Source organism: Amblyomma mixtum, chromosome 4 (genome assembly GCF_055824585.1).
Source record: "Amblyomma mixtum isolate Tamu chromosome 4, ASM5582458v1, whole genome shotgun sequence".
NCBI lineage: Eukaryota > Metazoa > Arthropoda > Arachnida > Ixodida > Ixodidae > Amblyomma > Amblyomma mixtum.
The window spans coordinates 151,557,243-151,580,140 of record NC_143015.1 but is presented as its reverse complement, the minus strand read 5'-3'; the positions used below and the strand labels follow the sequence as shown (position 1 = coordinate 151,580,140).

Genomic DNA, 22,898 nt, shown 5'->3' with positions numbered 1-22,898 from the left:
GTCATGCACTGAAGCTGTGGGATAACTCAGTAATTTCAAAGAGCCCTTGAAAAGCATAAATGCAGGGTTGCTACTGTCATCGGTTGGTGGCTCAAAGAAACTGGTTTTGCCAATGGTGACGCCACATCCAAGAAATAAGGTGGACCATCGCTGGCCGCGATGCAGAGGGTTTAGGGTTCCGAAAATTACGGCTGCAGAGAACATATTAAATACTCAAACTAACAGATGCAAGCAAGGAAGGTTAGAATGCAAGCCTGCCAAGAAAAGTGTTACCTAGATGTTCCGCGTTACACTGGACTCCATACACTGCCCAGGCAATCAAAACAAGGAGTGCTTCAGACAGTCTCACAATTTTAAGCCTGCAACTGTGTTATAGAAAGTAAGAAGCAATAAAAGTGAATTGTACAGGTATTAGTCATTTTCGTATTCAACATGAAACTTCCGTCCAAGGTGACATCAAAGAAATTTCAATCCTTATGGCTAAGTATTCTATGCACATTGTTTTAAGCAGCCAACATTACACTGGAATCCAAATGCTTCACCCAATGAATGCGCTACTGTGTTAGTGCTTGCTCTTTCCCCAGATCCCACCACCAAATATTTTTGCTGATGAAAAACACCTCCGTCAATGAAGAGCAGCAAAGCAGCATGGTTTTGGAGGCAAGTTTCTTACCCTTTCTCAATAGTAAGATGAACATAACTCACAATTAACCAAAACACTACCCATGCAAGCAGCAAAAAAAAAAAAACATTGATAAACAAGGAAATGTTTTCTCTCGGGGGGGGGGGGGGGGGGGGGGTTGGCATTTGCCAAATTGTAGCTAAGCAAGCAGTTATCATCACAGGTGACCTTCCAAGGGGCACTGCCGCTTGTTTATCGCGCAGTTAATTTCGCTGCTTGTAAGTTCCGGCCGCGATCAAGGCCAGGCAGCCGAGCCCAAACAGCCCGCAAATTACCGCCACGACCCTAATACACGTCGACGAGTGACAGCATGCAGCATCTCAAAGCAGACGACAGCTGCAGCTTCATTTTATCCTTATGCTCTTTTTTGGCTCCTGCATCCCCGGCGGGACCATAAAGGAAGATAGCGCGTCATTTGGCGTGTCTGGAACGCCGCGGCTCACGATGCAATCACGGACCACCGCACACACAGTGTGCCGCGACGCGCGCGCGCGTATCCGCGCGCGTTCCGACGCGCGGGACCGTTATCGGACGCGGCTGACGCCACACACCCCTCCACGCCCTTCAGCAGTCTCTTTCTTGTCCGTTATGTCGTCGCTTGCCGCATTTACCCGATTCTAAGACGCGTCCCTCTTTCCTTCATGAAAGCAAGCCATCACACGGCCGGTCTACATCTTACGTCAATTACAAAAACGAAATGACGTCTGGCACACCGTGCAGGCGCGATCCGCGTTCCGTGATCCGCTTAAGCGGGCACTTAGCTGCGTATGCGCATTTGGCGCCTCTCGGAAGCGCGCACGCCGCGCACAGATGGCTTCCTCGTGGAGGCGGATCATCACAGGGGTCCCGGACTAGTGATCCCTCCTAGTGATTGTGACGGCTAGGCCCGGCCCAAGCACTACCTCTTTCGTAAATAGTAGAAAAAAATGTTTTACGCCACCACCGCCACCTCGCTATGTACCCTCGCTATCGAAGCCGCACGCCAAAAAGTGTGCCGGAAGTCATGCGCTTTCGCGAGGACTACTGGGAGTCTTTGGCCGACGGCGCAGCCAATGGTAACGCCGGATGCAGCGGCGTCGCCTGCTGCAATTCCCGCTACGCATGCGCAAGCGCGCCGCGCCGGCGGTCAAGTAGGGGTGCAGTTAGGGGGAGCCGGCTTCAACAAATGTGACGCAACCGCCTCTCCTGACTTTCTTTCCTCCACGAGGATCACCGATCGCGGATCACAGATTTCGCGAAACGAAGACGTTTCGTTTCGGCCGTTGGCATTTTGTTGGACGTAGACGCAAGGCACAACTACGTCGCTGTGCTGTTGACATTTTTTTTTTTTTAATAGCGCGTTTTCCATTAAGCTGGGTGCGCGTCAGAACCGGTTGCGGTGTGGCTACGACCAATGGTTGCCGCACCTCGTATCCTTCAGTCCCGTCAGTGTCGTTAGCGGCACGAGATATCAGCGCGTCGTCGAAGGTGGAAACGATATCGCGCGACGGGAGAAACAAACCGTTATCGCGGAAATGCCGTGCGTTAATGGCAACCTTTCCACTGGATTGTTTTCGGTACCGCGTGCTCATCTAGGACACGCAGTTTTTCATGTCACGGACACGGCTGCTGACGCGGAGAACCTTTGTCACCTCCAAGAATTATGAGCGCTGTAATGCGCGCCAAGGCGAAAGCCTCATCACACCAACTGTTTTTTCTTAGTTTTGAGACACCTAATTTTAGTTTCATGTTTTCTTATTTCAAATGATGCATTAGACACTATAAGAGAACGGCTGACCACATGGTATCCGCCTACGACCACTAAATAATTTATAATTGAATTTCTTCTTGATGCTTCAACACCCAAACGGCGGCTTTGATGCATTGGGAGTGTTTAGGTGACGTGAAGCACGAAAAAACTGCGATGCAGTCTCTAATATGTAATTTAATTTGCTACAACGCTTAGGCCAGCCTGTTTCAAGAGCTGGAATGACAATGCGCAACGTATGAATGGTTATATTGCACTAGCCAACGTTCGGTGGATAAAACCAAAAACAGCGCTAGAAAGAAATTCAATTACAAATTATCTAGCGGTCGTAGGCGAATACCCCGTGGTCAACCATGTGTTCTAGTACCTAACACATCATTTGACCCAAGTCTAGCCTATGGTTCTTTAGGAGCGCAAAAAAAAACAACGAAAAACACGTTTTGATGTATTCCTTTTTTGTCCCTTAAGAGTGAATAGCGGAATGTAAATCGTGAAATGCATAAAAAGCGACAAGCCTGCCACACGCTAACGGCCGAATCACAGCCCGGTTCAAACTACGAATTATATGTAATTTCGCGGTCTACAGACTGTAGTGTCACCCTTTGCAGCAAAAACGAACTGCTCCAGATTGATCACAGGTTTCCAAGCGCGTCATTTAGCTTTCCTGGCACCTCAGGCGGTGGCGCTCCGTCTGCTATAGCCTAATGCAGGGGTTCTCAAACTGGGTTCCGCGGGCTGTGTTCTTGTGTCCCGCGAGAACCCTCACTAGCCCTGACCCGGCAGCTGATATGAGACTGGCTCTGAGTGCTACTGAGCCACGCTTTGACTTGCTCTTAAAAGGGAAGCAGTACCACCCATCACATTAGTATTTGTATTAATCGGTGCAATAAACATTTAACTTCTGCAACTCTCTCTTTGCAAAAATGCACTCGACAACATTGCTGGTAAGTGAAAGAGGGGTGGGGGGGGGGGGGGGGGTTCCCTGGAACTTATTGAAGGCTTTTGGGGTTCCTCAAAGCAAAAAAGTTTGAGAACCCCTGGCCTAGTGAAAGCGGCAAAATGAGATGCATGCACCTGGAGCCGGAAGTTTCGCAATCTGCCCTACTGCTTAAGAAGATACAGAAGAAAGTAGAATAAATTAAAGCAACTCCGCTAAACGAGAGAGACGTGTGAAAAACAGACCTGCGGGGGCAGGTTGGCAAGAACCGCGAGAGCCAGTCCTTGCGGGATGACCGTGAGGGCGACGGTCATGCCGGCCACGAAGTCGCCGTGCAGGTCGAGCAGGGAGTAGTGGGGCAGCCATTTGACGATGGGCAGACGGTTCTTCCAGCGTCGCACCGAACAGCACCGGTCCTGTGCACTGGCACACAGCCGCTGGCAGCTGAAGCCGGTCGGAGGCTGCTCTGTCCCATCATCAGGTTCGAGGGAGTCGTCGTTGATGCAGTCGCCTGCAAAAAGCCATCATCTCTTTTCCACAAAAGAGTTCCAATCTTTTTTTAAACGTGTATCTTCATTGACACGCCACGAACACAATGTTGCTACCCGTAACACCGACCCTTGGCTCGTTCCTCATTTTCGCACCAATTATAAATTGCAGTCCATAAAGCACAATCTACCTGTTATATTAAATCGCCATAAAGATACGAATAACTTTTCGCGTAAAAAGCTACACGAATACTTTAGTAAATTGTAATTGCCTTCTTCCTCGCATTTTGTAGTTATATAACTCTGTATCAGTGTCCTCTTTTGTGTGCTTTGTATATATATGTATGTACTTTTTATATGTGTATACTCTGTTTAACTTTTGTATTGTATAGTATTTCTCCGTATACTGCCTGTCGCTGCTCTGTAAACGTCTCCGGGACTCAGTCAAGGCCCAGTCGGTCCTTTTAGCCCGGAGAACGTTCCAGTGTATAACTGGAGAATAAATTGAATTGAAATTGAAATTGAAAAGCCGCTACTGTGAGTCTCCTTGCAAAGCCCGCACACGATAAGGAATGAAGGACCTGTGACACAAAGTTTCAGCTGGTCAGTTACCTTGAGTTATGATCGACATGCAATCCTTCGAGATTTTGTTTATGGGGGTCAACGTCCCAGAGAGACTAAGGCTATGAGGGACGCCGTAGTGAAGGGTTCCGGAAATGCGACCGCCATGGCCGGGATCGGCTGAAGTTCTTGCGCAGTATTTACAATGATTGTACCGGTATTAATAAAAACACTTATCTAAAGCAGCCATATTACATTTCGGAGGGACTCAATAACACGAAAAAGATTAATAGTTATCAATGCCGCATTAATGTATTTAAGTATTCGTTTTTCCCTAACACAATCCTGGGCTGGAATAAGCTTCCGAATGATGTGGTTTGTGCACCTGATTTCGAAAGTGCTGTTGAAGCGATAGTCTGATGTATTTTTTTTTAGTTTTTTACAGGTCTCGTGTGTTTACCAGCACTGTGCCATCACTCATACTGCTTGTAAACTCATTTAGTCTTCTTTTAATACGTTGTGTTATCCTTGCTGACATGTTTTCCAATATCTTCTTTGCATTTGTTATTGTATATAGTAATAAACCCCCTACAATAATGCCTCATGAGCGCTGTAGGTACTTTGAATAAATAAAACCCGTATCTTTCGGGTCAGCAGGCAAAAGACTATCCTTTCGGGGCAGCAATCCTTCGAGAGCCATCCCAGAGGGCATCATCTATCCGTGTATTGTGTATCCATGACATGAACGATACTTTAGAGCTTTAGTTTCACTTTTGATTTCAAAGAACTAGGCAGCACGAGTGGCATAGTTTATTTGGAATGTAATGTAGTGCGCGTCACATGAGTGAAAAAAAAAAACGCATTTCGTTCCTGAGAACGATGTGACTTTCAAGCCACCTGCTGCGGTTCAGTGTTCCAGTGGCTTGAGTCAAATAGTTTCGCGTAGTTCACCGAGCAAATGCTACCCCAAAAACTGAAGCTCATAAGTGACCATTGGCAACAGCATCAATCATATATGTATCAAAGGGTTCGAATACAGATACTTCTGGCGGTCCACCAATTTCTCTGCAGTAAACCAACATTAAGAATTCCACAAAAAAATCTTGTTTCACATTGACAACTAGTTTTTATGACATTACAGCACCCCAATCAGCCATTTGGCAACAAAAAGCATCGCACTTAATTTTACAATAATTGCATAAGCACTCATGTTTCACAAGTGTTATGACATGCAATTAAAGCTGTCAAAAACCAATTTTAGTGGTCTGGCTTAACAAGCGACCTCTTTCCATTAAACAACTTCAAAATGTTTGCAGCCGCTTGGCACTACTTTGAATAACAGCGAGCGTGCCAACCTTCAGTACTAAACATTTTTCATGAAAGTCTGCCATTAGGTAGATCATTTACAATGTTCTCAATAACTGACATTAGCCATGATGCTATAACTATGACAATGAATCAAAGGATATGGAGAGTCCAAAGGCACAATAAAAGTGAAGCTGCTATAGAAAGGAATAGACTGATGGCAACTAAAACTTATGAACTGTCAATGCAATTGACTTTACAAGGTATACTTATTAGCAACTGAATATAGCGCACTCAACTTTGCGAGGTTATAATGGGTCAACAAGCATTGCTACTCAGCAAAGTATTAGAGAAAAGCAGTCTGAGAGAACAAGCAGCATCATAAAACAGCTTGAGTGATGCTGCCCTCATATAAAAACAGTGTTCTCGAAGCTTAGTTAATAAAGACTTTTTAAAACTGGGAACATTTTAAGTAAGCACGTTGAAGCTTCTAGCTACGATGTAAAAGGAAAGAACAAGTATCAAATTTCGGTAATGTAGTCTCAAAGCTGAGCATCTTCCAAGATAATAAAGTGTCTGAAACAGGACATCTTTCACAGCCCAGTAAATTTAAGTAGTTAGATGAAAGGATCAGAGGGTTAACCTTTTGTCTTCCACAAGGCTTCCTGGGAGGTCACACAGGGCAGCATGGCAAACGCACCACAATCAGAAGTGTTGCTTCGTCGGGCATCACACAAGCGCACGCCGAAGCTAACTTTACGAGGGATAGAAGCCAAAAGCCAACCGCAGGTCTGACTCCTCGTTGGTCGAACAAATCAGGAAAGACAAAAGAGCTCCACCAACGCTATCAGCTGGCACAGCCCGCCATCTGTATATAAGGAGAGGCATTTTTTTTTTCTCCCCGGCAACCTTCCAAGACCTGTTCCAGATAACCTATCGGGGAAAAGGTACAGTATTGGCATTCTGGAATCTTGCAGAGATAAGAGAGCAGCCAGGGCCAGGAACACAAGAGAGACAAGAGTCATGAGAGGGCAAGGTGCCGCTGTTGCGCACAATGCGGAAGGAAAAAGCGAAAGCTGCCACGCGTTCTCTATGGAGCGAAGATTGTTGTCGCCACCAGACCACTTGTTCTTGCCTTCCTTGTCGTGGCAATGACCTCCAAGAAAATGCACGTGTCTGCCCTTATGGGAAAGCTGGTATCAGCTAGCTTAAAATGCACTTCCTCGCTACTGGTACCACGCTACACATGCTGTACTGTTTTTCGACGCTTAAATCAGTTTAGCATTCTTAGAACTGACTGTATATTATAAAATAAAAATTCTAGGACAACCCTACTTGAAACCTATCATCACTTCACACTATACACTAATGCCATGTCCAATACAGAGCTCCCCTAAAAATCTGATGAGAATATCTAAGCAGAATTTTCTTCTCTATAACTTAGCAGTACACCTGAGAACAAGCCAGTATAGGAAAAAGTTTCCACTCGTTACAATAAACAACTATATCAGTATCCTATCGTCAGCTTCAGCTAAACAATACTGCAAGATAGCCAAAGTTCCCAAACATGATAAGGTTTGCACGGTTACTCGTGTCTAGCACTGTCAGCACGAGGGGAAATCTGAGAAAATGCCAAACAATTCATGCTGCCTTTCTGAAGGAAAACAGGAGCATTAAGATGCCACTGTAGAATAAAACAAAAAATATAGCAAGCAAGCAGGGTGATCCACAGCTGATCCCATACATAATACTAGTAAGAACTAAACCATATTAAAAGCGAAGAAGGTATTTTGGAAGACAACCATCACCAGAATTTTCTCATTCTTCTTCTCTTGTACTGCATAAAGTCAATGAAGTCACTTTCTCAACTTAATATTCTGAACTTAAGCAGTTCTGCAAGAGGCTAAACCACCCTCACTATAGCATCAAACTTTTTAGCTAGGTATGCTGTGAATAGACAAAAAGCACTTCACAAGGAATAGCTAAATAATAACTTAGGGAAAGAATCAGTCATATGCTGATGAAGCACTCCATGGCACTCCAAAGAAAACCATGAACACGTGTCGCAAGCAGCGCTAATTCTATCTTGGCCATACTACGGTCGCTTCCGACACTCATTTTTAGGCTTTCCTCGATTACTGAATTCAGAAATAGATAAAAAAATGCAGCACCTGAAAGCAAGTTAGAAAATCCAAGATACCTGGAACCTTCTCCTTTGAAGAAACCCTGATATAGTGACCGTTGAGCATGTCTCCGGCGACCGCAGTCTGCCTCAAGCCTCCCCTGCCAGCCAGCCGCCACACAGTGAAGGTAACTTTGGAGTGGCGCGCGAGGGGCCTTTGTGAGCTCGCGCGCACGCAGACAGTTATCAGCTACCTTCGCGGCTTGCGTCACTATCAGTCAGCTCCTACCCACAAAGCTACAGGAGCCAACGTCGAGCAGCCCAACCGCTCGACTCGAAGAAAAGAATAAAGGATAAGGAACACATTTCGACACTCCAAAGCAACCACTGCCTAGTTTCTGCAACAGTTACCACAGAGATAAGAGACCAAATGTATGGATATTTATGTTTGAGTTCTGCAAAAGATACGTGCGAAAACTGGGAAATGCCTCTTTGATGAAAGCAACCTTTGTTATACAGAGAATTCAAGCTGCAGAGAGAAGAAAGGACATATTGAACAAATTATGCAAGAGAAAAGACAAGTTTGAACATACAACCAAGGCCTAGCTGTTGCCAGATTGGTTTTACCAGATCCAAAAAGTTGCAGGTGCTTTGTATCTCATATAAGAGAAATATACACATATATACAAACTGTGGAGGCCAGATGACATATTAAAGCAGTGTCCAATGATATGTTACTCAAACAAGCAGCAAATGAATATTGCAGGCAAATCTTCCGACAAGATTCCACAAGTGTGTACCTTGTGCCAAGAAAAAAACACTGCAAATACAGAAAGAGATTCTAAAGGACTGCAACGTGCTAAACTAAGTAGAGAACCAAAATGTTTTACTGTCTGCATCAGCAGTGGCAGTCATCCAATGCATCAAACCTGCTGCACCAAGCAAACCGTATTGACATCACAATCCAACATTTACTTATAAGGCTAAAACAATTAAATGACGGTGATATGTTTACTTACAATGTGGTTAACTAACATCCAAACATGCCCCTCACAAATACTAAACCCAAGCCCAGTAAGGCCCCATCTCTTCCATTCAACACCTACATCAGCATTCTTTTAATTACTGCAAATTGATACACTGTCCCTCACAAGTGAAATTTTATGCTACATTTTATAGCATCTTTAGCTGACATTTCATCAGCTCGTGCGCGTGAAGCTGTCACATGGGCTGAAGCGCGGAAACCAAGTACACAGATAGCTGACAAAAAACAGCAAACCCTACAAACCTAGCGCGTGTACACAGATAATGCAGTACCAGCCGGCCAAACAACGCTGGGAGAAAAAAGTGCATATTCACCGCTTTGTCGTCGCAACGCAGCACTAGCGTAGTGCAAAGAGCTAAATCCCTTTCACGAACACTCAGAATTCTACATAATATTTAGCCAGCGCTGTCACAGCCTTTGTAACGTTTTCCGCATCGCAGCTTAGTCAATTACGAGTGGCTTAGGACTCCAAAGAAGACCTTATCGTGCATGCACATTCCCATGGTTCATGTTTAACTACTCGCATCTTTGAAAACTATATCGGGCCCGCCATGCAGCCACAGTTGTCATAAATGCACAACAGAGCGCGCCGTTCGAGTGCTTTACACAAATGTGTGGACGACTGTATAAACCCGAAAATCAAACCTTGGCGCGTATTTTGTTTTCGTTACTCATTCACTACTTGGTGGTTGTTTCGACTAACTTCGCACATCGCAGCCGAAGCGATGCGATGTCAGCACACGTTATAGAAGCTTGAGGTCGAAATTGGTCCGAAATGGTCTGCTACGGCGCCTAGATACAGGGCTGTAAACCGCATTTGTCAGCACCCTGACGAGACGGCACGGAGATCACGATTTCTCACCTTTAAAGATATTTCAAAAGTGTACCTACTATCGAGTAGCAACGAGGATCCCGGCCCGTCACCGCCTCTGGACGGCACAATGATCATGGCAACGGAGTGACGCCCCACACTTCGCTCGCTGTCTGCGAGCTCCGCTCATGAGCTTGGGAAACGGAATCATGCGAGCACCCGTTGCGATATACCGTCACGAGCCCTTGCCAAGCGCAGTAAACGTCACAAAAAGGTGAAAAAGAAAAAGAAATGCACCACGCATGCTGATACTCCGCTAAACGCGCACGGCAAAGGTCCGTCCGATTCTTTCTCTTTGCATGGCGCGGAAACAGCTGTTTTGGAATGTTGCCAGCAGATAACGCGTTCGCCGCCGAATGAAATCGCAAACGCCCGTAGAGCCAGCGCCGCTCTCCCGGAAACTTATCTATCAAAAAAAAGTCACTTAATTTCTAGTCACTCTACTCTTTGTCTATCTCTGTCCAGACATTGCATTGTTACCGTAATCATATAGAACAATGAACAACTAGAGCCTAATATCAAGAACGGCAGGAACGACACGTGTCCAAAATGTGTTAAAGGGGTAGAGACACCAAATTTTTGTGTTGTACCTCTGGGTTGTAAATAATGCGTAGCAATTCAGTGAGCATGGAACACCATCTTAGAAACATGAACTCGCATTATATAATTAATAATCGTATTATTTGTACTCAAAAGTTTCGGTTTCGGTTCGTAGTTGCCAGGTTTTGCCAGGCTTTTACATGACGTGAAAAACAGTCCCATGAACAGTCCCATCCATGAACAGTCCATGAACAGTCCAATGCGTTGTCACGTGGGTCCGGAAAGCCGTGACGTCGTTGTAGGCATGTCGTCTGCTTGACACGCACGTGGTGCGCGTAAACACAGAGAGCCGGGCGGAGGGCAAGTCGCAATGCCGAATAGCTCCGAGTCGGACGCTGAAGAAGAGTTTTATTTCGGCGAAGACACCGATTATGAGGAATCGCGGGATGACGCAGACGAGGAAGAAGACACCGCGGTTCGAACCCCGACAACCACTTCATTTTTGATCCGCTGGCCAGCGATTTCGACGAGGAGGCAGGCGTCAGGCCCGACGCAGCTCAGATTGTGCCAGCGAACGCCGAGCGTGTAGGCAACGTCAACTGGTAAAGGCGCGTTCACACTAGGCCGACGATCGGCCGATTTCTGCAGTCTGGCGATGGTCGGCGGCAGCGATTTTCGTGCTGTCGGCGCGTTTGTCACACTGCGCAGACGCCGACAAAGCGCCGATCGTCGCCCGACGAGCGCATCGCCGTCGCGTCGCCGAGATAGCAGCCGTCGGCCGACCCGTGTGTCACACTCTGCCGACAACAGCGCCGACCTCACGCCGACGTTGTCCTATCCCGACAGCTCGACGCTGCTGCGCGCGCTGCTCGTCTGCATGCTAGCTCCGTTGCTGAAGGCGTCGTGGAAATCGAACTTATCTTCTATTATGGGACGAGTTCGCACTAAAGCGATGTGAAGAGTAGGCCTTTTATTATAGCACAGTCGACTTCCAAAGCGCCGTCAACTGCGCCGCGGCTTCGAAGCGAAACCACCTAGGCCTAGCGACGACTAGGGCAGCCTGGGACCAGCGCGCAGTTCAGGCGCGTTCACTAGGCCGACGGGACCCCGATGCCGAAGCGACAGCGACGCCGACGGTCGCGTCGGCCAACCTGGTCGTTCCCCGACTAGCCAGTCACACTGCGGCGTTGTCACGCTTGGTCTTTGGGGGCGTCATCGTCGGTGCAAATCGATGCATCGTCGGTGCATCGTCGGGACGATGACGCCCCCAACGACCAAGCGTGACAACGCCGCCGACCAAAGATGCCGACGTGTCTTGGGCAGATCGGTGGCAGAGTGAAAACATTCGCCGACCAAAAGCAAGTAGCGAGCTCAGAGCGCGAAGTGCAATCATTATTTAGACAAATAATACACTCGCAGCAACATTCTTGGCCGACGCGCCGCACCGATCGTCGCTTGCGAACTGCCGCCCCACTGCAAGCAGGGACACACGGAGCGGTGAGCATCGCTGCGCCGCTCTACCCAAGCTCCGCCCACAACCGGTGTCGCACTTCGCCGCCGTGCAGTAGTTCATGAACGCTGCTTGGGATGGCGTACAAATCTCATACGAAAAGACAAGATCGCCTTGTTATCAGAAAGACTGCTCGAGCAGCGACAAAGCATGCCTGCTTATGTTTCGAGCTTTCGGCAACGGCATCGCTCGCGGGCGCTCCGGGCGACGAGCTCTTCTGCTGCCTGGTTGCCGTGGTCGTCGCTAGGCCTATAGCCTCTTTAAAATAGATTAAAATATGTTCTAGGCCTCCCTTAAATTTAATACTTCTCTCTTATGGTCCTCACATACAAAGGAAACGTATGGCAGTCTTTTGTACAACCTTGGAATTTGATGTCTCTACCCCTTTAAATGAAAAGCACTGGCTTATTATCTTCTCTTATCTGATCAAACGTTCTGCGTGAGTCTTTGGGGCATTAGAGAAAGTTTCAGTTGCAAAAACCAAACCATAACGTTAAATGGTGGTCAAAGACTGCTGGCCGCGAAGAGGTAACAGGTGTATGCTGTCTCTCCCCGTGTCTCGTATTTCGCCCAACTGTCCCGAAAACTCATTGCGAATGAGCTATAGGCTCGCAAGCGATAAAATCTCTGACGAGTATATTTTATAAACTAATAAATATCACACGTGCATAAATATTTCTGTATGTCGCTCTTGAGAAGAATTTTTGGGCTAGGTTCCTTACGCATGCGCTTCTCCTATCCGGTTTTATTCACATAATAATATTAGCAAGAAATCAAGTAACTGAATCTTTCTGTGTTAAATAGCACAAGTATTTACTGGTCGCTGGCCATTTAAACGTGTGCCCGGGGTGTTTGTGTATGGCAGGTAGTGTGGAAAACGCACAAGTATCTGTGGTAGTGGTGTTTCGCTTCGTCGTCAGGACACTTGGACGAGACTACACGGCAAACCCGTACACATAAACGCGCGCAACTACAACACCATCACAGAAAAAAATACGGTATTTGGAGCGTAAACACACGAAAGGTGTTCAGTAGCAGGTACCTAGTAGGTGCTAGATACACCATCCCCTCTCACCGTAGATATGGCTTTTTCGATATGCGTTCCGTCTATCCAGCTTCCAAACACGCACACAAACATTTCTCCCACCTCGAATTCGGAAGCATATACAGCTAGCCGCGTGCCATCGCGCTAGAAGTTGTCAGCATCATCATCATCATCACAACAAGAATTAGCAACATCATCTTCTACCACTGAGCCGATTGTTGTTGAAAACATTGAATATGCAATGGTCGGATCCTACGTCAACCTGGGTCTCCATCCATTACTGATGTGTCAAGAGCGCGTCCATTAGGGCAACCTCCCATTGTGTGTTGTGTGGATAGAGGAGTAGGAATTTGACCTAGGTCTTGGTTGTTTTGGCACTCCCATATCAGTTGGTCTGTATTCTACTGTAGAGATGTTTTTCGTACTTACTGAAGTGCTTAGGCGGGTGTGGAAAAATTTGCCGGAATTTTAGGAAGTGGCTAAGAAATCCATCATATATATGAGTAGTATAGCAGTAGTGATCCTACTGCGGTGGTGCTCGGGGGAGAAGTTATCAAGCGCGGCTATTGGCAGCCTCATTACTCACCACGGATTCATGTCCCAGGATCCAAACTATTTTGACCCTATTGAAGCTTTCTTCCGTTAATCTTAATGGGGAGTTCTGCTATCTGTCCTTTGCAGTAATTTCCACATACTTCTTGCCAGTCCGATAACATTGCGTTTGGGTTAGTGTTGATAGCTAAGAAATGGCAGCCTCTTCCGTTAATTATGGAGCAGTCAGTTGTCTTGACAGAGGTAGATGATTAAGATCGCCCCTTTGGAGTTGGTAACTGCTCTAACTTTGTCAATCGGGCCTGCGGCGTCTACGTAAGCAATGTCGGTCTTTTAACTCCATCTCTCTAAGAGCATCCTTGCTCACCCTCTTTTCTTTGCCTGATTTAACTCTGTTTATAACATACGCTTGGGGAATCGGCTGACACGTTCTTTCTCAGTTTTGTGCTGAGGTCCGCGCTTTTGAGCTGACAGGTAGCTGACAGGTAAGGTCAGGAGCTGACAGGTAAGGTCAATCTAGACCGATACATCAAACCACTGAATGCTTCTGGCAGCAGAACAAAACACTCCAAACATATCACACCTCTGGATTTTAGAACAGATTCCTTCAAATACTCTTTTCTGGTTCGCACTATTGACGAATGGAACAAATTACCAAAAGAAGTGATTCAATGTTCGGATTTAAAGGCTTTTGAAAACGCCCTCATGAAGTATTTGTGATTGGTTTGACTGGTATGTTTTTGACCCATATCCCATGTCATTTTGTCTGTCCTATAAATTTGTATTGTTGTATTGTTTTGTATTTCTCCTAAGGCGGTGATCTGCTGATGTACTGCATCTAGTTCTTGTTTATTTCAAGGATCTCAACTCCTGTCTTGGCAGCAGCTGACAGTATGAATAAATAAATAAATAAAAAAAAAATAAAAATAAAATTTGTGATTGGTGGTGGAGTGATTTGTCTCTGTATGAGAATGCTCCTTCCTGTGAGAGCCTTGCTATAGTCGGATATAACGTAAGAACGCATCGTCTTTTCCCCGTTCAAAGGAACCCACTTCCAGTCAATGGCGACGGCCGATTCCCATGACCCTGCTAGGGTGGCAATGCAGGGAGTGCCAGATGAAAGGGGATAGTCCCCTCCCTGCACTGTCACGCTAGCAGCTGGTCACTAGAATCGGCCGACGCCACTGGCTGGAAAGGGGCCCTTGTATCCGACTGTAGTTGGGTTATTCGCCAAGCTTCTAATTTCGCTTGCTACCAAGTTGATTAAAGTCCAAGGAAACGGTCCATAGACGTGCACACGGGAAGACTAAGTGCTATCTTGTATGCTTTCCCCATTCTATATAAGTGTTGTCTTGTATGCTTTCCCCGGTCTAGTATTTGATAGCTGGTATGGACGGAAGACCATATGTGAAGCGGGAGATTATGAACGCCTGGATTATCCCAAGAGCATCCTTCTCCTCCTCTAGACCGTCGTGCTTGAAGATGATCCTCTTGAGCATTCACGTAACCTGGTCCGTTGATGTTACTATATAGCTTGTGTTCCATGGTTTGATTTGAACCACTGTTCGCATTAAGTTACACCGAGTATCCTGATTTCTCTTACTTTCGAGAGTTCATTCTCTTGGAGGCAGGTATTCGTGTCTGCCTTATCGTTGCCGATTTTGCTTCTGCGTTTGTCTCGAACTAACATCAGTTCGGATTTTTTTTTTTGGGGGGGGGGGGGGGCAATACTTTGCACACTTAGGCTGCAACACTTTGCATGTTCTGAGACGGTGACGGCTGCTCTTGGAATTGGTCTTGAATTTCACCCTCGTGCCTATCTAACAAGAAACAATAATGTCGTCTGAGTCCACTCACTGCTCATGTGCCCTCTGAGAAGTGAGGCAGTTACTGCGCTTTTTATTTATTTATTTATTTATTTATTTATTTATTTATTTATTTATTTATTTATTTATTTATTTATTTATTTATTTATTTATTTATTTATTTATTTACATATACTGCAGCCCCGATGGGGCTATTGCAGGAGTGGAAGGAAAAAAAAAGGCAGAGAGGGACAACATATTCAGAAGTGAACACCATTCAAATACAAAACAGAAATGCAACAGACTAATCACACATTTGCAACAACATTGAAAAATAGGTTTGGTTCCAGGGAGCGTATATCACCGGGTAAAGAATTCCATCGTTCGATAACACGAGGAAAAAAACTAAATTTGAACATATCAGTGCGCGCGTGAATGGGTGTTACATTCAATGGGTGGTAGCTCCTTGTAGATGAAGATGCTGAAAAATGCAAATACTCAGACAGTGAAGCAAAGCGGGATGAATTAACAATACCATGAAAATATTTTAAACAGTCATTGTCGCGGCGGGTACAAAGGAGGGAAAGGCCTATGGCAGGCAGAGTGGATGAAGGTGAAAAATTTCTGTCATACCGTCGGCAAATAAACCGTACTGCTTTCCTTTGGACGGATTCCAGTTTGCTGATATCGGACTGTTTATGAGGATTCCAGATTATTGACCCATACTCCAAAAGTGGACGATCCTTTTTTTCCTTTCTTCAAAAACAGTTATCGATATTTTTTTTTTTCACTTTTTAGTCGCTCCGTGCATACTTTCCTTTTCAGGGGAGTAAGATGCATGTCATAAATTGGGAGAGATAGCAAAGTACCTGCGTTTGATCAAAAGTTTTAGGCGAGAATTTGTCATCTTAGCGTGCGTCATAGTGTGCGCAAATCATTAAAAAATAAACGTTCGGGCATGAATTTTTTTTAACAAATTAGTACCGAACTTTACTGACAAAGCCAGTAGAGGAAAGAACCGGCACTGTAAACGTATGTAGTTCGTCCGCACAGCCTTCACTCGCTGGTTCATATAGTCCTTCTGGCCGCGGCGGCCGCGTTTCGATGGGGGCCAACCGCGAAAGGCGCCCGTGTGCTGCGCGATGTCAGTGCGCGATAAAGACCCCAAGGTGGTTGACATTAGGCCTCTTTCTCCTTTCACTCCCTCCTTCCTCCCTTCCCTCACGGCGCGGTTGAGGTGTCCATCAACAAGTGAGACAGTTAACGCGCATTTCATTTCCTAATAACCAATCGTAGTCCCGTGAGGAACCGCATCACAAATGAAGAAATGCATGCACCGGGTCTAGACAACTTTGTAGGCACTGATATTCGGCGGGCTTGATTAAAAAACTTCATTTTTGAGAAAAAAAACAATGAATTAGAAGGAGTGACTGTATATGTGCCACCAGAGCTGTTTTCGTGTCCTGTAATCAGGTTCTCTTTCCTTTTTTTAATGAGCCTGCCAGTAAACTCACAAATCGTCAAACTAATATCACATGACATCACTAATATCACATAATATCACAGCGGCAAAAAAAAAGATACATAGTCATCAAGACGACAAGCGAAAAAATAAGTGCTGAAGCGTATCTGTCGTCTTTATTGCGTCGAGTTTTCCTTGTTTTTTTTTTTTTTCACCCTGTATTTGTTACACGATGTGACGTCCCTTTTGTGTCCATGCCCATTTTAGCACTGCTTTCACATTAACAGAGAACACATCAACCACCGTCGCATTCAACCACCGTCGCATACATATTTGATTGGTTGGTTTATGGAGTTTAACGCCCCAAAGCGACTCAGACTATGAGAGACACCGTAGTTAAGGGCTCCGGAAATTTCGACCACCTGGGGTTCTTTAACGTGCAAGCTGACATCGCACAGTACACGGACCTCTAGAATTTTGCCTCCATCGAAATTCAAACGCCGCGGCCGGGATCGAACCCGCGTCTTTCGGGTCAGCAGCCGAACAGCATAACCACTGAGCCACCGCGGCGGCGGCAATACATATTTGCAATCGCCTACAAAGTACACGTGCAAGTTCTAAGGGACGCCATTCCTATAGCCACCAAAGGAACTGCAAAAATGCCGTAACAAACACGTACCGCTTTTCTTCCGCATTATCAGCTGACACTCTTGTCCCATCGCTTGCTTCTCGACGCGGGCAACTGCATACACCGAACCCGACTCCGCACCACTTGGATCTGCCGCGGCGTGTTTGCAAATTCCTCGCCGCTTCGTCGCGGGCGCTGTTATACAAATACCTCTTCCCGCAGAGTTTGCCCTCGAAACTCTGTCGATCGGCACTGTTTCGAGGCGCCCCGTTGTCCGCGATCAGCCGCATTCGCCTCCAACGAAGGCGACCGTGAAAAAATACTTCGAAACGGCAGCAGCTGCTTCTCTATGCGCGCGCGGAGAAGCCCTGCCGAGCGAAGGCAGCCACTGCGCTCACGTCTAGCGAGCAGTTGTTTTGATCGAGTCGAATGCGATGTGACGTCGGCTCACAGACAGCAGCTCAGCGATTTGCACAATGCAATTCTTCGCAGACTTTGAAAGTTCGCAAGTGCTTTTTCTATTCTTTTTGTTTCGAGCGTGTGTCACCCCGGTACCAGCAATTATTCCAATCGCTAGTGGTGGCAGTGGGGAAAAGTAATTACGGTGGAGTGGGATTAATGGAGTTCCTCGGAGCCCAGGTGGTGATCTTATGTGCCGCTGGGTTCGAGCTGAGCAGCAAAGCCTCCCAACAAGCCTTAGTCGGGCGCGCCCGGGCGGCGGCCACCGCCACTGGGGTCCCAAGCAATAGAGACCTCCACCTAGTGCTTTTAAAGATCGGTCCCTTACGGGCTGATCCAAACATACCTCCTGTCCCTTCCTAATAAATGTTTTCACCACCACCACCACCACCACCTCCCGCCGCTCATTTGTGAGAGAATTCTCTTGGGAGTGGTATTTCACCATGTCCCTTGGTTACTGAGCCGGAGTAACCTGGGTTCAAACCCGGCGCCGGCGGCCGCATTTCGATGGAGGAGAAATGCAAAAGGCACCCGTGTGCTGTGCGATGTCAGTGCATGTTTATCGAGGCCCAAAGCAGTTTTCCCCAAAGAGAATTCCTCCCTTATAGCGGTGAAGAACTCAGTGGTTACGGCACTCGGATGCTGACCGAAAGACGCGGGTTCGATCCCGGCCGCGGCGGTCGAATTTCGACGGAGGCGAAATTCTAGAGGCCCGTCTACTGTGCGATGTCAGTGCACGTTGAAGAACCCCAGGTGGTCGAAATTTCCGGAGCCCTTCACTACGGCGGCCCTCATAGCCTGAGTCGCTTTGGGACGTTAAACTCCAATAAACCAAACCAAACCTGTCGTTTGGAAGGGCCTTAGTCCTGTAGTGCCTGCAGCAGATTCAACTCAAATGAAAATCATAACGATATAATGAGCGTATTACGGCTGATTATGACTGACCATCGTTCGATATACAAAATTCACCGGGCATACTTCCAAAATGACGTGATTAATGGCTCTCGAGTGAGTGTTATAATTTTCAGCGCAGCTGGCTCCGACCTCTGATATTTCAAGCACGGTATATAGCTTGAAGGTATAGTTTTCAAAGTTCATCATGCGCGCACGCATGGAGCGGTAATCAAAGATCCAGAAAAGGTCACGTGCTTGAATCGTGTGGCATGAGCGCACTGTCACCGCAGAAGACAGATTGTGTTCGCTGTTTTTTGCTGGTACTTCGTACGCTTGTTCTCGCTTAAAACAGCAGTCGCGAGGCCCAAAGCAGAGAAAGGACACCTCGTTTCTCGATATGTTAGCATTTTATGGGAAAGCTACGGCTGCTATAAGCTAATCCCATATACCTATGTCAATGCACGATGTACATGCGCTGCTTTTCTTTCCACTGGAATGCGTTGATCGTCGTCAAGCATTAAGTCCAACCTTCTCGGTTACTGTCATAAAATACCAAGACTACATAGTATTTTGTAAATGGCTGTTAAGTTGAGTGTGGACAACTAAAGAATTGGTAATTGCGACTACGAAAGGTGTTCAACAATAATCCTAAGACTACATAGTATTTTGTAAATTGCTGTTAAGTTTAAAGTGTACACTACTAGAGAATTTGTAATTGCGACTACGAAAGGTGTTCAACAAAAAATTGGCAGTGGCCTAGCTCTCTATGCCAGGATATACGTAGCGTAGAGCAGTGACATCACGTGCCTCTGCACCGGCGGGAGCAGCGAGCGCGCCATCTGTGCGCAGTGACGTCACTCACTTCTCGCGCATGCGCAGTATGGTCGACGGAGGCAGCGCGCGAAACGGCGAGACTGTGGCCAATGTAGCTATAATAATACTAAGACTACATTGTATTTTGTAAATGGCTGTTAACTTGAAAGTGTGGACTACTAGAGAATTTGTTATAGCGACTACGAAAGGTGTTCAATTTAGGACCACGCATTATGCGCCGCGCAGCTGTTATTCACCGCCCATTGGTGGTGTGCAAAATTGCACTACCTTAGACGCAAGTATACTTCTCTCTCACTCTTGCCTCCAAGGCTATTTTTCATCAAGTGCTTGCATTGTAAGATGCTGCATTCAAGTACTTTATTACAGGGAGCACAATCGGACCTTTCTTCTGTCGAAATCGTCACCCATCGTACCCTTCTTTCGTCCCCTATCCCCAGGGCAGAATGGCAGGCCAGATAACCATTCTCGGGCCTAACATTCCAACCGAAGCTCCCTGGGCGTCGCCCTATTTCTCGCAGGACTGCTGTGTGGGCACATGACAACTGGAAAGTCCTATAAGCTCTAACGCGTTCATAAAATATTGGTCTGAAACGGTGTTGCATTCAAATGAACGCTCGTGTTTTTTTTTCCCCGGTGTAACAACACCTTTTGGCATGGGTCCCACCAACATCTGAACACTTCCGCTATTGGTATACACTATTCTGTGCGTGTCAGTGTAATAGTTGAACCTCGTTATAACGAAGTTGAAGGGGTCCGGCGGTTACTTCGTTATAGCTGTAGCTTCGTTATATCCAGTGTTGACCGAGCTTCCAAGGGGAATCGTCATTACTTCGCTATACTCATTCTTTCGTTATAAATCACTTCGTTATAACGAGATTTGACTTAGTTGGTTTGGCACTACCGGCGCATTGCATTGGTGACCTCTTCGTCGTATGAGGAGCCCTTCACATGTTCCTTCGAACCAACCAGAAGTTCGATGGCGCCAGGTCCGGGCTCTATGATGCGAAAGGCAAAAAAGTCGCCCAGTCTACCCGTAGCGGGTGGCGAAGATACCGCTCGTCATGGGGCCTACATACAGGTAAATAATGTACTTAAGTTTAATAGGACATGCTACAATTTCATTATTACCCCACGAGGCATGACTTCTTAAACATTCCTCGTACTGACAAATGTTCCTCAAACGTATATAAAACTAGCATTAAGACTACGCCAAGACTCAAAACTATGGTACAAAGACGGCAGGCATAAGGCCCCTCCCAACGCCTACGCTGCATTGAACTACGCTGAACTACCTTACATTAAACTACGCAAACAGCATTAAACTACACTACTATACACAGCCGAATAAAGTTTACTTCTGCCGCCGCGCTGGCTCAGTGGTGATGGAGCTCGGCTGCTGACCTGAAAGACGCGGGTTCGATTTCGGCCGCGGTGGTCGAATTTCGATGGAGGCGCGCAATTCTAGAGGCCCCTGTACTGTGCAGTGTCAGTGCACGTGAAAGAACCCAAGCTGATCGAAATTTCCCGCAGCACTGAACTACGACGTCCCTCATAGCCAAAGTCATTCGGGGACGTTAAGCCCATAAACCATAAAGTTTACTTCTTTCCATCGTGCTGGCTTGTGGGCAACCTCTGACGTCTCTGTACGCCTCCGAGCTGCTTCCATTCTATGGAGTGCACACCACAGAAAAGAAAGGGCCTAAACCAGTCTAGTGCGAAAGAACATTCACGTACCGAGCTGCATTGTTGCACCGTACTCTCTTATTTGTATGTCCTCGAAGCAGGAGGCATGTGACGGCGAAGGCATGCGGGAGAGCCGGTTGAAACGACCGTCACGAAAGCAGTTAACCCGCCGTGGTAGCTCATCGTATTTGGCGTTGTTCCATTACAGAGCAGCGGAGCCCGAGTTATCGGTTCGCAACGTACATGCACGGCTGGAAAGGAGGCTGAATGCCAGGTGCTTGAAATTTACTCCGTGTACAGTCCCCCACTACATCGGGACTCATGGCCCAAATACGCAGCTCTGGCCGGTAGAAATTCGTTCATTTGTCTATCTTTTTTTTTTCATTTTCAACGGAGACATTTAATGGTAGCGTTCCAGGTGGGAAGAGCAGGAGACGTGGCTCATGCTGCACGTTTGCTGAATCATTTCACAAAAAGCGCTACCATGACATACGGATTAAAGCATGAAAGACAGCGGAACATTCCAATCCCACGTGCTTTGCTTTTAGCGAGCACGCTATATAAGCCGTAGTAATGGGACAAAAATGAGAGCTCTACGTCCCTCTGCATACCTCTCGAAACTGAGACCCGCTACTCCGTGCATACCGCCAAAGCAGCTGCCAGTCAACTGTCCAGATGAGGGTCATCACGAAATGAATTGCGGTAGAGCTATTTATACAGTCACATCAGTTGCGAAATTCCTCGCAGACAAAGCCATACTTCAACAAACCGCTTGCTGTGCGGTATAAAAATGTAGAGTTCCGCTTCTTGTTGCGCCGTCTACGGCAATATGCTTTAAATCCATCGTCATAATAATCATCACCTTCGGAATCGTCGACACAAGCAGCGCTGCACCCACTGCAGATCAAAGAGATCACCCAATAACCTCCAAATTTTCTCTTTTTTTCGGCACCAGTCGCCGTCAAATTACTCCAGTCGATTTCTTGTGCTCGCCGTTCCGTACGACTCTCAGCTGCCCCCGATTACGCTTTAACTACGGAGCCCAAGATTAATAAGGCGGAGTGATCGTTTCACTGTTTACACAATTCCCAATGCATTTGTCCAATCTTTGCCGTTGGAAATAATGGGGGGCAATGCAGTTTTGCCAGGGAAAATATTGACGGCTTAACCCCTTCGACCGACTGTTCGACCGACTGTTCGACCGACTGTTCGACCGACTGTTCGACCGACTGTTCGACCGACTGTTCGACCGACTGTTCGACCGACTGTTCGACCGACTGTTCGACCGACTGTTCGACCGACTGTTCGACCGACTGTTCGACCGACTGTTCGACCGACTGTTCGACCGACTGTTCGACCGACTGTTCGACCGACTGTTCGACCGACTGTTCGACCGACTGTTCGACCGACTGTTCGACCGACTGTTCGACCGACTGCTCGACCGACTGCTCGACCGACTGTTCGACCGACTGCTCGACCGACTGCTCGACCGACTGCTCGACCGACTGCTCGATCGAATGTTCGATCGAATGTTCGTTCGACTGGTCGACCGACTGCTCGACCGACTGCTCGGCCAACGGTTCTACCAACGGTTCTACCAACGGTTCTACCAACGGTTCGACCAACGGTTCGACCAACGGTTCGACCAACGGTTCGACCAACGGTTCGACCAACGGTTCGACCAACTGTTCGACCAACGGTTCGACCAACGGTTCGACCAACTGTTCG

The 22,898-nt window shown here is 46.9% G+C and overlaps 1 protein-coding gene across 9 annotated transcripts in view; it reads right to left on the bottom strand.

Annotated features, from left to right (window-relative positions):
- The window catches only part of LOC149348798 (sodium-independent sulfate anion transporter-like), a 146,570-nt gene that overhangs the window by 34,360 nt on the left and 89,312 nt on the right, over nt 1-22,898 (bottom strand). For 4 of the 9 annotated variants that reach the window (XM_089588339.1, XM_089588338.1, XM_089588336.1 and 1 more), the window contains exon 2: nt 3,612-3,877. In XM_089588339.1, coding sequence (XP_089444465.1) covers nt 3,612-3,877 — 266 coding nt within the window. Of the gene's footprint in view, nt 1-3,611; nt 3,878-6,363; nt 6,980-7,920; nt 8,072-9,778; nt 10,069-17,351; nt 17,684-21,221; nt 21,357-22,898 lie in introns of those variants that run through there. The other 5 variants (XM_089588340.1, XM_089588344.1, XM_089588341.1 and 2 more) reach the window with 5 other exon arrangements.